Consider the following 15022-nt stretch of genomic DNA (forward strand, 5'->3'; position numbering starts at 1 on the left):
GCAGCATGTTTGCCCAGTGCTGGTGGTGGACCTCAGACCTCCCTAAGTGGTTTTGGATCCGTTGTTGTATCTGAGTTAAGGCGGCTGATTCCCAGACGTGTGATCTGATCGGTGCTGCACTTTCTACTCACCAAGGCCTCCAGGCTGCCCTGCTCAGCAAGGTGGGAGTGCCCCCATTGACCCTCCTCCAGTCCATGAATCTCCACACCCTCCCCTGCCTGCCACTGAGCCAGCTTCTCGGTTATCCAGTGAGGAGGGAGAAGGCGATGACAAAGAAGAGTCTGTTGAAAAACTGGACTGTCATTATTCAGGTCATCATCCTCAGCCAGCATCTGTAAGTTCCACATCCACCCCGCGTTGACCCTCCCCACACAGCAGGGACAGGGCACTGCAGGGGGGCGCGCCAGGGAGCTTGGCATGCCCGTACATGTGGGACGTGGTCGAGGTATGAGAGCAGCTCAGAACAGGGCGTTCCAGAGGCGGCATGCACCCTGTCCGGGGACGTCTCATGCTTTTCCCTTTCTTCTCATGACACTCAGGTCTAGGCATTGTCATGCTCATGCTTCACAGCCTATGTTACTCAGAGTAAGCTCTGTCTTTGACGGTTAGCTCCGTTCCTGAAGGAGAGAGCCCTCGCCGGGTGTGTCGTGTCAAAGTCAGCAAGCACATGCGATTGTGCTCTCTTTTGCAGTTTTGCACATTCGGGAGCCGGCAGATTGGAAGAGGCTATTACGTGTTTGATTCCAGGTGGAACCGGCTTCGCTGCGCCCTCAACCTCATGGTGGAGAAGCATCTGAACGCGCAGCTGTGGAGGTGAGTGCCTGTGCCACCACCTCTGGGGTGGGCAGAGGGGACTGACTCCTCAGTGCTGCATCCTCTGTATTTCTTATGAGAGTGATTGAATGAAGATAAGCTTATCTAAAATGAAACCATGGCCTTGGACTCATCCTGAGAAGAAGGCCTTTCATCATTCATTCATTCATTCACTCTTTCATTAAATGCCATTAAATGTGTCTTCTTCTGGGTGCTGGGGTTCAGGCAGAGGAACTCCCACATGTGGGGAGCTCACATTCTAGTTGGGGGGAGAAACACAAAAACCAATAAATAGAAAATAGAGATTATAGCTTGTCATAAGGGAGATAATGGATGCAGTGATAATCACTAACACTGAGAGCTTACTTAATGCCAGGCAGCTTATTAAATGTATTTAATTTTCACAATTCGCTGTGTCAGGTGACCTGGATTATCCCTATTTTCGAGATAATGAAACTGAGAAACAAGACTGCACAGCAAGGTAGTGGTAGGGCCAGGATTTGGACCCAGAAGCGGTTTGGTTCCAGACAAAGAGCTGAGATGGGAAAATAACAGGACAGAGGGATTCAGGGAAAGCCTCTCTGAAGAGGCTGCCCTTGGACTGAGATGGATGGATGAGAAAGAGCAGCCACACAGGTAATGGGGAGGAGTGGGTTCCAGGCCGAAGGAACCACATTTATAAAGGTCTTGAGTCAGAAAAGAATGTGACTTGTTTGAGAAACAGCAGGAAAGCAAGCATGGTACAAGATGAGATCCGAGAGCACAGCAGAGGCCAGGTGACACTGGAATGGGTGCTGAGTACAGTGGGGAGGTGTTGAGGGTTTTAGGTAGAGGAGCCGTGTACTCTGATAGACAGTTTAAGATAAGATGATCATCTTGTGTGGCATTATGTATGCTAGTGTTTCCCAAACAGGATTTTAAGTGAAACGAGTTCCGTGGCCAGGAAGGTTTAGCTCAGCCTCTTCTGAAGTAAAATAGTTTTTATTACTGCAGGACTTCTCAGAGCCTTTAATGGGCACTGTCCAGTGTAGCTCTCAAAGCAGGGAGTATCATGTATAATGTAGAATGTCTCCCAAGCTCTTTTGACCTGGGAACCTTTTTTAGGGGAGCATCTTGGGAAACTAGTTTTTGGTGGAACCTCCTTTGGGAAACATTGAGCTTTGCTAAAGGGGCCTAGCCAGTAATCCACAGATCATTCCAGATCCTCTGTTTTAGGCATCATTTACTAGTGCCTCCTTGAATGGACTCTGCCAGTACATCCATTTGCCTCCCTGCCTTGGTTTCCTAATAACGTCAGAGGCCTTGGATAGTCCACAATCCAAAGAACCATCTCCATGATCATTAGTAGGACTTGGATTTGTTCACTAGGAAAACCAGACCCAGGGCAGTGTTATTCTGCTTTTCTGTTTCACATTTCTTTCTGGTTCTTGCTAGATAAAGAGGCCCCTGTTCCTTCTTAATGAAGGAACTTTGTCCCTTTCCAAAGACAGACTCAGGGCAGTGGTTTGTTGGGCCTCACGGGGTCTCTCCACATCAGAACACCCTAAGATACGTGAAATCTCAGCTTCTTATTTCTTCAGACTACCCGGCGGGACTTGGAGAGCTCACTAAACCATTGGTGTAGTGTACTCCTAAGAGTTCAGAAGGGTCCTCAGAATATTTTATCCCATTATATTGATACGTGGCTTATGACCAGCAGTTTGGGTGAAGATGATTTTGGTTCCTAGTGGCTTGTGTGGAGAGGTTTTCCTCTCTGTGCTGTGCACTTTGAAGAAGCAGGGTCGTGAGATTGACGGCACTGTCTCTCTCTATTCTCTCAGAGGCTGACTGCCTCATCAGTCACCTGCTCCCGGCGAGGAGGACACCATTCCTTTCTGTTAACATGACCTTTGGTTTTAAAAAAGTCAATACAGCAGAGACAGATGTGTTGTTCAGTGATGAGCTGGCACACAGGCCTGGGGCAGGCAGGAGCTTGGAGACAGGTGCCGGGCCTGGTGCTCGAGGAAATGCTCCCTGACACAGGAGTGAGGTAGGCCGACTCAGGTAGCCCCTGAGATTTGCTAGGAGTGGCTCAGCACTTCTCAGCCAGAGGAGAACTGTTCTCAGGTAGCATCTTTGAGGCACCCAAGAAAACCCTGCAAGTGGTCCGGGTTCCATCCTACTGGCTCAGCCAAGAGTCCTCCCTCCCAGGAAGAGCCCCAGTTTCGGCAGCACTGTTCCAGGCCCCTTACCCTTTTGTTGCTTATTGTGGTTAATCTTGGGGTAAGTGGAGGTGAGATTTGAGTATGACAGTGAAATGTGTCATCTTCAGGGTGTAGAGTCTCCGGACAGTGGTGAAATTAGACCAGCCTTCCTCTGGAGCATGGCCATGACCCAAAAGGCCGTTTCTAAGCTCCTGTGATTTCTGTCAACTGCTTGCCCACTGTTGATTTGGGATCACTATTCCACATCCTCTAAGGAGGGGCTGGGATGGTTATCAAAGGGTTTTTTGGTTTTGGGGTGTTTCTGTAATTTTTTAGATTGATAATAAATTCACTTGGCAAAAAAAAAAAAAAGAATATAAAGAGGTATACAGTGAAAAGTTTTAGTCCCTCTGTCCCCCACCCTCCTGTTTCCCACCCAACCCCCACAGATGGAAGCATTTTTGTAAGTTGCTTATATATCTTTACAGAGTTTATTTATGCAAACACCGGTCAATGTATGACTACATATTGTTTCTTTGTCTCTTTATGCAAAAGGTGATGAATGACTTAAAAGAGCGTTTTTAAGAGGAACCAGTAACAGTCTAGAGAGATCACATGCCTTCCCCTATGGAAGCCTTTTCCTTTTCCCAGGATTTGGTTCCAGCAGCCTGGTCTTTAGGCTCTGTCTTCCTAAGCCACCTGGTGGCCACAAGAAGCCACTGCACCCAGTGAGCAGGAGCACCTGTACTTGGTTTAGAGCAGGGCTTCTCCAAGGTGCCAGTGCCCAGGACTCGCTTGAAATACAGATTCTGATGAAGTAGGTCTGTGGTGGGGCCCAGGGACTCGGCGTTTCTAATAAGCCTCTCCGGTAATATCACTGCTCGTCCTCCATGAGTACCACGGGGTTAGAGCCTGGGTTCTCAGTCTTGGCTTCGTGTTGGAATCTCCTGGAGAGATTTAGAAATTACTATTGTCTGGGCCCCACCCCCCAGGGATTCTAGTATAGTCGCTCTGGGTGGGGCCTCAACTCCACAGGTGATTCTAATGTGGAGCCAAAGTTGGGCAGCCACAGTTGGGAAGCGCTGACTTGGGGCCCGAGCTATACTCTTGAATGGGAGTTTTAAAGCTGGTGCAAACAAGTGCAGTAATTAATTCCTTTTATTAATACCTGTAGTTCTTCTTTAAAAGCTTCTGAAAGCACTTTGCCTGCTGTCTGGGCTCTCTCACGTGAAAGATGAGGAACTGGAGCCCCAGCTGGAGTGGTGACCGGATCAGCCAGAGCCTCCCCAGGAAGTCAGGAGCAGGGCAGTCTTGGCACCTGCCTTCCAGTCAGGCCATTTTCTGTTTCGCCACCTCAGTGTGAATTCTGCCATAGGGGTTTTTGTTTAAAGATTTTATTTATTTATTTTTCCCCAAAGCCCCAGTAGATAGTTGTGTGTCATAGCTGCACATCCTTCTAGTTGCTGTATGTGGGACGTGGCCTCAGCATGGCCGGAGAAGCAGCGCGTCGGTGCGTGCCCGGGATCCGAACCCGGGTCGCCAGCAGTGGAGCGCGCTCACTTAACCACCAAGCCACGGGGCCGGCCCTGCCGTAGGGGTTTTTGAAATGTTGATGCTGTCACATTTTAAAATCAGAGCCAAAATAAAAGGGGGGCCTTCCTGGTTTGACTATTTGAATGGCTCCCTTACCCCAGATGGATACCCTGCCCGGACATTATAAACAGAATACATTGTTCCAGCACTGTGACCGGAAATCCCCTGAGATCTGGGGGCTTCGTTCCCTTGCACAGTCATTCAAGCCAGTGGTTAGGACCTAGCAATTGTTATTAACTAGCTGTGCCCTTCCTTTTTCCTCATTTGTTCATGAATTCTTTCAATGTTTATTGAGTGCCTTCCTTCTATATTCCAGGCTCTGTGCTGGGGACTGGGGTCATGATGGTAAATAAGCTATGGATTGTTCCATCTACAAAGAAATTAGACAGTGATCAGCAATCACAGAGGGAAACCACCCTGAGTCCTCCGAGGTCTAGAAACAGGAGGCAGTGCAAGTCCGTGGGGGACTGAGCAGGTCGGGATGGTCAGGACAGATTACGTAAGTGATGATGAGCTAAGACTAAGGGATGAAGAGAAGCTGGGGTAAGAGTGTTCTAGGCAGAAGATATACAGAGTCTGTGTCATGGCCTGTTCTCCGAACTTAAGATATAGAGCAGCGGCTGGAATCAGGGAAGTGGGAATGGTGGATGGGAGGGGCGATATGAAGCTGGAGCAGTAGCAGCAGGCGAGGTGCACAGGACTTGCCAGACCATTATTCTGTATATCCTGCGAGCCCCAGGAAGTCATTAAAGAATTTGAAGGAGACAGAACTGGCTCTGCATTTCAGAGTGATCCCTCTGACGGGTGTGCTTCTCAGTGGCAGAGGCGAAGGGGTGTCCATATGAAAGTTTCCATGAGTGGCTATGGTAAATATTACCCACTGCCCTCTCCTTTTTTGCAGGAAAATCCCGCCAGTGCCCAGTACCACATCACCTGTCTCCACACGTGTTCCTCACCGGACAAACTCTGTGCCGACATCACAATGTGGGGTCAGTTATCTGGCAGCAGCCACCATGTCTACATCCCCAGTCCTGCTCTCGTCCACCTACATCTCCCCAAATAACAAATCGGTACCAGCTCATGGAACCACATTAAATGCACAGCCTGCCGCTTCCGGGGCAATGGATCCTGTGTGCAGTATGCAATCCAGACAAGTGTCCTCTTCATCCTCATCCCCTTCCACGCCCTCAGGCCTTTCCTCAGTGCCCTCCTCCCCCATGTCCAGGAAACCTCAGAAGTTGAAATCCAGCAAGTCTTTAAGACCCAAGGAGTCTTCTGGTAACAGCACTAACTGTCACAACGCCAGTAGCAGTACCAGCGGTGGCTCAGGAAAGAAACGCAAAAACAGTTCCCCACTGTTAGTTCACTCTTCCTCCTCCTTCTCCTCCTCTTCTTCTCATTCCATGGAGTCTTTTAGGAAAAACTGTGTCGCTCACTCTGGGCCTCCCTACCCCTCAACGGTAACAGCTTCGCATGGCATCGGCCTCAACTGTGTGGCAAATAAAGCGAACTTGGTGAGTGTCCGGCACGACCAGTCAGGGAGGGGCCCCCCCGGCGGGAGCCCCGCTGAATCCATCAAGAGAATGAGTGTGATGGTGAACAGCAGTGATTCCACGCTTTCTCTTGGCCCGTTCATTCACCAGTCCAGCGAACTGCCTGTCAACTCCCACGGCAGTTATTCACACTCGCACACTCCTCTTGACAAACTCATAGGAAAGAAAAGAAAGTGCTCGCCCGGCTCGAGCAGCGTCAACAACAACAGCAGCAAACCCACAAAGGTTGCCAAATTGCCAGCCATGAACAATGTCCACGTGAAACACACAGGCACCAGCCCAGGGACACAAGGACTGACCAACAGTTCCCTCCTTCATCAGGTAGGAAATGGACTGTGAGCCCTGTGGGGATGCGCATTTCCTCTCCTCAAGGTCTGTCGCCAGCCGGGAGATCTGTGTGGTTGGGGTTGATTGGTTTGCCTGTAACAAATGTCCAGCCTCATGGTGTCCTTTAAAAAGAGGAAGAGTTCATGGCCATATGAAGGTAACAAAGGCTCCTCTCTGCCCGAATTGCTGATGACTTGGAAGATGCTCCTGGGTGAGGAAACCACAGAGGTGCACTTGAGCAGACAGGGCTGCGGAAACCACCCTGCGTGACAGCACAATCCCTCTCTGTAGCCAACGAGCATAGTCCCTGGGGGACAGTGTGTGTCCTGTGATGCTGTGCAGGAGGGAAGCAGGCTGTGTTTCCTGGAGAGCAGTTTTCTAGTATGTTCCTCTGAAGAAAGATGGGCTAAAATCAAACTGATGTAGAGAAAGATGATTTAAATTTTAAAAAGCAAGAGCTTTTAATATTTTTCCCATCAAGGAATTTCAGATTTTCTGGTTAACTCTCTCCCTATAACTATTTTCTTCTCCAAGTTTTCCAGGAAAGCCTGAAAACAGCATTAAGGATAGGCATCGCAGAAGACTAAAATCTCATTGAGGTTAATAGATTAAAGAGAAGTCTGAACGCGAGCCCATTTGTAGAGAAGTGACTCACTAGGTGTGGGGCTCTCTCTCACTATGAATCTCTATCTTTCCCCCATGTTCCACGGTTCCTGTCTTCTCCCAGCCCTCTCTCCTGTGGCCGTCTCTTCCAGCTTCCTTTGCTCTAACTTCCAGCTCCTCTCTCATCTTGTTATCTCATTCATCAGGATATCTTCTCCCCTTGCTTACAAGCAGGAATTTCAGCAGCATCACCCCAGAGCCCTGATTTAAAATGTGAAGCCCATTTTTGTTTGTTTCTTTTCCTTCCTCATCTTCAGAACTTAACTCAAATGCCAGGTTAGGACTTTTTCAGAAAATACCAAGAGGTTTCTTACTGTGATATAATTTCCCTCCAATATCTGTGTGAATTAATACCCAATGCCAAAGATATGGGGAAAATAATTATCCATGAATTTAAATAGCAAGCGCTCAAATTCTTCTGTTGCAGCCTCACATCCGTATGGGCTGTTTTCTGTTTGGCTCTTTGAGCAGGGGGTTCCTGGACAAGTGAAAATGTGCTTTTATTTCCTGGTTTGTAGTTACTCATGATAGTTTATGATGAGCATAAAAATGCAATGCAAACAGCACAAGAAATGGTAGACCCATCCCTTAAAAACTCCCTTCTGAATGGAGTTTCGTGATTCTCCGGGAACTCCGCAGGAGGGGTGTTCCACTGCGTTCTGATGCCCACATTTGTATTACTGAGCGCACTCTGTCTTCGTGTAGACGCGGCTGCAGACCTTACCGCCCACAGTAACAGGAGAGGAAGAGGCTGGGTGGGCGCAGCTGAGAGGAACAGTGTCTGTGGAAAATTGGGGAGTGGGAGCCCCGTCTACATGGAGCAGCTGTTCCCAGAAACTTGTTACCACTTTCAAAGGGAAACTGCAAATCTGGACTTGCATGAGAAATGCGGCCATTTTTTTAAGCTGTGTAGTTTTTTGTTGTGTATTTTAATCTGGTATAGCCCACACATCTATTGGCTAAGTTGGGCTCATGAGCTACCAGTTTGCCACCTCTGATTTCCACCATCTGCGGGGGACTATATCCCACTAGGACCGACAGCCTAAGTTTGGGTTCTGTTCCTTAAAATTAATTTCAACTTGTTTGTATTTGAGAAAGATTTCCTCTGTGCAGTGGAATACTTTTTATTATGCTTCACAAATCCTAGGGGGGACCCCTGGCTAGAGATCAGAGGATCGGCAAACCCCCAAAAAAAGCGTAGCATAGTTTTGTGTCTGTGCTCGTTTATCTGGAAGAGGAATCCTATAGCTTTCATCAGAATCTCAAAGGGACCCAGGACTCCAAAATGCTTTAAAGAATGCTGCTCTTAGAAAAGTAGGGACCTCAACTCGCTGTGCTGTTCCTTCTGGAGCTGATTTTAAAACAGATAACTGAGCTGGTTGAAGCTCCCTAAACAAGAGAATGCAGTGGGACATGCTGGGAAGCCTAGGAGATGGGGCTGGGCAGCCACATCCTCCCCCCTTCCCCCCGCCAGTCTGTTCGTAGCCTCTGCCACCAAGGACTTAAAAATAGCTCCCTGTGGGACAGTGAGGGCCAAGGCTCCCTCTCCCCGCAGAGCACTGCCTCGGATGTGAGCTCTCACACCTGTGTGTGCCAGCCCATTTGACCTTGTTCACTTCTCAGTTGACAACCTGGAATGCCTTCAAGGAAACAAAATCAGTAAATAAAACCAAAAGGCAAACACGTAAGCCTTTTCTCTAAGCTAGAAACCTGGCCTTGCATCTCTTCTAGACAATTTTCTAAAAGTCAGGCTTTTAGAATGGTTGTGCTCAAGGGCAGTGAAGGCTTTTGGAAAGCTAAGGGCAAATTCTGTAGCTGACTGCTCCTGGGATTACCCGGTCAGTGGAGACGTCAGTGGTGTGTGGCCTTTGGAATATTCTTGCTTAGTTAGCATCAGCGCAGCGCAGTGTACAACCGCTGACTTACCTTTTCATTGTCTCCCCACCCCTCTTTTTTGAAAGCCAAAGGCACGTCCCTGACAGCTGAAAATAGTCCTGGGAGGAATAATCTGGACACTTTTGACGACAAGTTACACCTCCACTCAGCACTCTGGACTCCACGATGCCTTTGAGTCTGTTTTCCCAACCTCCTGTGGGCCTCAAGGGTAGAAATCTGCCGGGCTGTTGTTTTAACGAGGATTTCCCTGAAGCTATGTCTGTAGCAGTGAGTACTCATAAAGGACACTGGATCAAGTTCAGCCACCGAGTTTCTTTTCTCAGTGTTACAGTGGTCTGGACTCCTTGCTACCAATCTGTGAGAAGTTGTGTTTTGTCTTGTAACTTGCAGTATATCACGGAGCCACTCTTCCAGGAGATTGGCTGGGCGAAAGAATGTTTCAGCAAGAGCGTTACTGTAGACTTTTCTCCCTCCCTCCTTTCCCCACCTCAGTTCCCTTTTTCCACTGTCTTCTGTAGGTCCCTCTCCAGCAGTTAGGCACCTTAAATGGAGACACCTTCCAGAGGAGAGCAGAGCTGCGGCCTGAGCAACCCTCTGGAGAAGGGGATCTGTCGTTTGGTTTTTATCAACGTTCCAGGAGTGGAATGTGGATGTTAGCGCAAGGCACCATGACAAAATAGCCTGTAATTTTGCCCAGCCTTTTTGCAAGTAATTTGGGATAAGAAGCTGTCAGAAGTTTCTAACTTAAAAACTGGTTTAAAGCCATTGATGCCCAGAGAGCAAGTATATACCATATTAGAGGCTTACTTTTCATGGTATAAAAGCAATTCTGTGTGACTTTTTTAAAAAGAAAATGCAAATGAAAACTAGTTTTGTTAATGGAAAGCCAAATTTTGGTGGGAGGGGGTGGATGAAATCACTACAGGGGGAAACATTTTTCCAAGATTTCCAAAGAAATGGAATTTTTTTATCCTTTAAGTTTTCATGTTAAACAGTATGGCAGATTGGGTTGATTGTCCTGCCCAGTCTCCTATTTTCAAAGATTTTTTTTATTTATTTTATTTTTCCCCCCAAAGCCCCAGTGGATAGTTGTGTGTCGTAGCTGCACATCCTTCTAGTTGCTGTATGTGGGACTCGGCCTCAGGATGAACGGAGAAGTGGTGCCTCGATGCGCACCCGGGATCCGAACCCGGGCCACCAGCATCGCAGTGCGCGCACTTAACCACCAAGCCATAGGGCCGGCCCTAGTCTCCTATTTTCAAAAAATTGCCTTTGTAAAGTGAGGTTATTAGGATGCAGCAGAAACTTTCATTCACAAAGTCATTAATATACTTCTATGTTTCCAGGCACTCTGCATTACCCTTGATCTCTCCTCTTTGGACACTGTCCTGGGACTCAGTGTAAATTTCTGCTCTGAGCGCTCCCCATGTGTGTGTGTCTGCGCTCCCCTTCCTGCCACCACAAGTGTTTATGTGGGTGCCATTGGGGTGGGGAGCAGGCCCCCAGGGAGGGGAGGTGGCCCATGTGTACGCATACAGAGATGATGTGATAGGTGTATAGTATTTCCCCAACACACCCTCTTTTCTGGGGATTAACGCCAGCTGTCTTCCTAAGAGAGTTTTAGAGATGCTCTGGGATATTTTCTCTAGTGCCCCACCCCAAAAGAAAGAACTTAATATGTTAAAACATCATTGCTTGAGAAGGTGTCATTAAATATGGAGGATGAGCTGGGGCTTTTTAATAGGTAATCCCACCACCACAGCTCCTGGAACAAGAACTGGGCTCTTTTGTTTAGAACAACACACAAAGTTGCTGCACACAGGGTCAATTCCCAAGGCTCTGATCATCACCCTGGGTAGGACCTGCACAGAGCCAGTCTAGTGCATCCTTTTTTCCCTAAAATTCTTGGGTTACAAACTTCAGTTTCAGGGAATTTCAAGTCAACAACAGGTAGAATGAATAAATACTTGGTTACCAGCCTAATAATGTGAATTACTACAGAATTATTCTTATTATGTAAGAAAAAAACATTATGCAGATACTTTAGCTATAAATTGATGTAAAATATTGATTTTTTTTTTTTTTTAAGGAAGGGGAGAGCAGTATCTTGTTCACTTATTATGCAATCAATCAGTAAATGTTTTTTAAATGATGCTGTAGGAGAGCTTACGAAGGAGAGCATGGATGGGCCAGTTCGATGGAGTTAGGAAAAATCAGTCTGGTTGCTCCATCCCAGTGAAGGAAGAGGGAGGAGGTAAGAGGGAATCAGAACGTACTTAGTTTGATTCCTTGATGACAAGTGCAATGGGGTCTGGGTAGAATTTATTTTCAGAGCCAAGGGGACTTGATGGTTATAAATAAACTTGCTTTTAGCGATGGAATTTATAGACAGATCATGTTGTTCCGAAAGATGTGAATAGGATCCACAATAACAAGTTGATTCAGAATAATGTAGATATTTAGATTAGCGAGTATTGATCATTTGATTTCTTAGACTGAGGTTTTAATTGAATTTCATTGTGTCTCCCAGTAGTACACAGAGCATCGGGATTAGGAAATTAGCCATTTTGGATTCTGCCTGCCACAAACAGACCTATTCTAAACAGTGCTATTAAATTTTAGACTGTTGTTCAAATATTTTATTTTCTCCTACAACTACTTTTTATTATGATGAGCAATTAAGACCATTTAGAACACGGGAGTACAAGTATTTTTTTGAATTAAATTAACTCGCAAAAACCAAATTTGCAGTGGTTGGGTTGTTTCTAGACAGACTTTGGTATCAACTTAAAATCAAGATAATTTTTATATTCTTTCCAATAGAATTTCATGACAACTCCTGCAGTTTTCTTAACTTACAAAAAAAAAAAAAAGTGCTGCAATGAACAAAGAATTATACAAAACCTACTTTTGTATCTTTATTTTGGAATTTCTTGTTCTATTATAAATATGGAAGTATCCCTATTTCAGAAGACATATTTTGTTAAAAATGAATTGTACATATTTAAATATGTATTTTTGCACAGGTCTTTTTTTCTGATATCCTGTTTTGGTACAATTGAGATCATCTAGTATTTATTTATTAATTAATAAAAGTAAATACCTTTTTATAATTTGAAGTGGTTCACTGCCAAGCCGATAGTTCTAGAACCTGCCTCCTTCACAGTTGAAGGGATGCCTCTGTTCTGTGAAAGTCTTCTTGTCCCTGTAATGTCTCGGGAGTGGATTCAGACAGATGAAGTGGGCATTGCTTCTCCCTGGTTGCCTGATTTCCTGATAGACTACATGTAACTAAGTGACACACTGCTTTTCTTTTGTTAGTGTTTTGTGTGTGTGTGTGTGTGTGTGCCTGTGTGTGTGTATGTGTACCCTCTGAGCACATGTGTGTTCGTATGTGATGTGGTTTAAAACTAATGGAAACAAACTGAAAGTGCCTGAACCTAGTTTTAAGCTTAGACGGATTCTCTTTAAAAAGACTTGAATGTTCAGTTGAACTTTTGGAGTTTGCTTTTTCCACCTAAATATTGTTTCTAAAATTTTAGGGGAGGAGTTGAAAACCACCAATGCTGGTAATTTTATAAGGTATTTTAAATTAAGACCTTTTGGTTCCCAGTAATTCAACTAGTGATGGATTGCCGGGTGGCACCAAGGGTTACAAATCTTTTTGTCAGCCAGCAACTTACATGATGTGTCTGTTTTGTTACTCACTCATGAAAAACAGAGTTTAAAATAGAATATTTAAAATATTTTGTATTCCAAAAATATAATACAAAGTACCTCTGAGGACACTGAAAAAAAATGTATAATTTGAAAAATGTAACTTATCAAGGCAGCTGTCTTCCTGCAAGAGTTCTGTTGCCAAGGAATTTCTTAATATCTCTCATTCTGTCCTGGGGGGGTCGAAGTTGGACTTTGGAAAATGATTGTTAAAAGTTTCATTGTTTAGCAGAAAATAATCATTTTTACATTTTGTGCAAAACATTTTACATTTTCAGATCATTTAAATGAGCACTACATACTGTCAGTGTGAATGTAGGGCCTTGAAAGCATTTTGCTGTTTTTTTTTTTTTTTTTTGAGCTTGGTTATAAAAGCAATCTCCTGTGTTAAGATGTGTGAATAGTTTGATAATTTGTACACATAATCAAGAGCATCTCAGCTGGACTTTGTGTTGGCTGCTGTATAGAACATGAACAAATGTCAAGGGATAGAAAATTACTTTGGATATTTAAAAGAGAAGAAATATATAGTCTATTTGTTTTGTAACAAGTTTCTGTAAATAAAATAATTTATACTATTTATAAGAAAAAGTTGTGCTTTGCTTTATGAGAAATCAGTTTGTGGAACAAACATGTTACTAAACGGGCAATAAAATGAGGACTTCTCAATAAATAAGGTGGCTGCATGAACTGTTTCACACGTTTCCGCCTCGTTGTGATACTAACCCCTTTCAGTCCAGTCTGACTATTCTTTTTTGGCATCAGACCCCTTGTGAAGCACCTTCCTTTAGCTTCCCTTCTGTACAACCTCAGCTCTTCTGAGGACTCAGGATGTTTCCATTCTTGGGCACAAAGCTTTGCCTTGGATAAATTAGTAACTGCAAACAGTGAACATTACTGCATTCTTGCCGTGCAGGTTTGTCAACAAGGGGGAGTTGACAGATTAAGAAACACGGTCTATTTATACTTGCCTATGTGTAAATTTGATGGCATGAGGTCGTTTTTTGTTAGAGGTGAGTTTTTTATCCAGAGCTGGTCTAATCTCTTCTTTACTTTTACCTACCTCCCTCACTGGCAGTACAAAGTGCATTTGAATATTATTCAGAGCACAACATAAGCTTTTATCTCTAGAAATCTGGCCATTTTTACCATTTGCAAATGAATTATTCTAATAAGTTACAAATTATTTTTGTTGCTTAAAATAATAAGGGAAGCAACTGATTTGTGTATTGGAGAAGATGTCCATACATGACATGAAGGAATCAGGCTGGCTTCAACCCTCACTGCCCCATGACCATTCCCTCCTTAGATCCTCCAACTACTCAAATCCATTCCTGAGAAGCTCCCTGAGGATAACTCCTGTCACCTTTGGTGTCCTCCTTAGACTTCCTGGGAAAGGGCTCAACTGCTCAATCTCTTACCATTTTTACTTCCATTCCCTTGCAGGTAACCTGGCCGTGGATACAGGAGGAGACTATCCCAATTCAAGGAAGGGGCAGGGTTGGCAGTTTAGGATCTTGGCGAATGGAAATTCACCAACAGAAAGGCAGGGTAAGGTCATTCTAGGCAGAGGGGCAAGCACAGGTATGAAGAAATGCGGAACAGAATAGTTGTGGGTGAAACTTGCTGGAAGGAAGGGGCTGATAGGGTTGGAGAAGTTGGTGCCAGACTGTCAAGGACCTTAAATGTGGTGGGGCCTTCATCCTCAGGAACATACAGTTTAAGCAGATGTAACTGTCAGAGCCCAGAGATGTTCATGGCCCAGTCGTGGCACTGTGCAGCTATTACAAGTAAAAGGCGTTCACATCTTCACTGGAGGCTGGAAAATCAAAGAAGCACTTAAATCTCTTTCCCTTTTTCTTGCATCTTCACTCTCTTTTGCTTCAAAGCTCTGTCTTTACCCATCTCTCAAATTCTAATCAAAAAACTCGCCCCTAAATCAAGCCTAAGGTCCTCCCTCTTCTTACCCCTTCCTGCTCTTGCAGTACCCTCTTTCTAGTAAGACACTCAGGCTTCTGTTGCTAACGCGAGTTAAACTAGTCTTTCACCTTGTAAGGCTGTGATTCTTGGTACCTGTTATCCTCATTTTTCACCAAAGCCCATGGACCAAAGCTGGCACTAGCAGAGTATCTCTTCCAGGGGAGGGTGAGACTGTCAGCAAAAGAAAGAGTTGTCAGGGGGAGAGGAAAATCAAACACTTATAGTTTAATACTTTTTTTTTTTTTAAATCCCCATCACATAGGGCCCTCCAGTAACTATGGAGGACAGAAGGGACAG

General features: G+C 45.2%; 1 protein-coding gene across 2 annotated transcripts in view; it reads left to right on the forward strand.

Annotated features, from left to right (window-relative positions):
- ATXN7 (ataxin 7) overlaps nt 1-13431 on the forward strand; it is a 92231-nt gene extending 78800 nt beyond the window's left edge. Inside the window, exons 9-13 of one of the 2 annotated variants that reach the window (XM_087431283.1) lie at nt 136-334; nt 692-813; nt 5491-6463; nt 7279-7345; nt 9094-13431. In XM_087431283.1, coding sequence (XP_087287409.1) covers nt 136-334; nt 692-813; nt 5491-6463; nt 7279-7345; nt 9094-9203 — 1471 coding nt within the window. In that variant the 3' untranslated portion in view covers nt 9204-13431. The remainder of the gene's footprint in view (nt 1-135; nt 335-691; nt 814-5490; nt 6464-7278; nt 7346-9093) is intronic. The other variant, XM_087431282.1, reaches the window with a different exon arrangement.
- Nucleotides 13432-15022: the final 1591 nt, after the last annotated feature.

This window comes from Ceratotherium simum, chromosome 5, assembly GCF_057802395.1.
Source record: "Ceratotherium simum simum isolate JZ-2026a chromosome 5, ASM5780239v1, whole genome shotgun sequence".
Classification (NCBI taxonomy): Eukaryota; Metazoa; Chordata; class Mammalia; order Perissodactyla; family Rhinocerotidae; genus Ceratotherium; species Ceratotherium simum.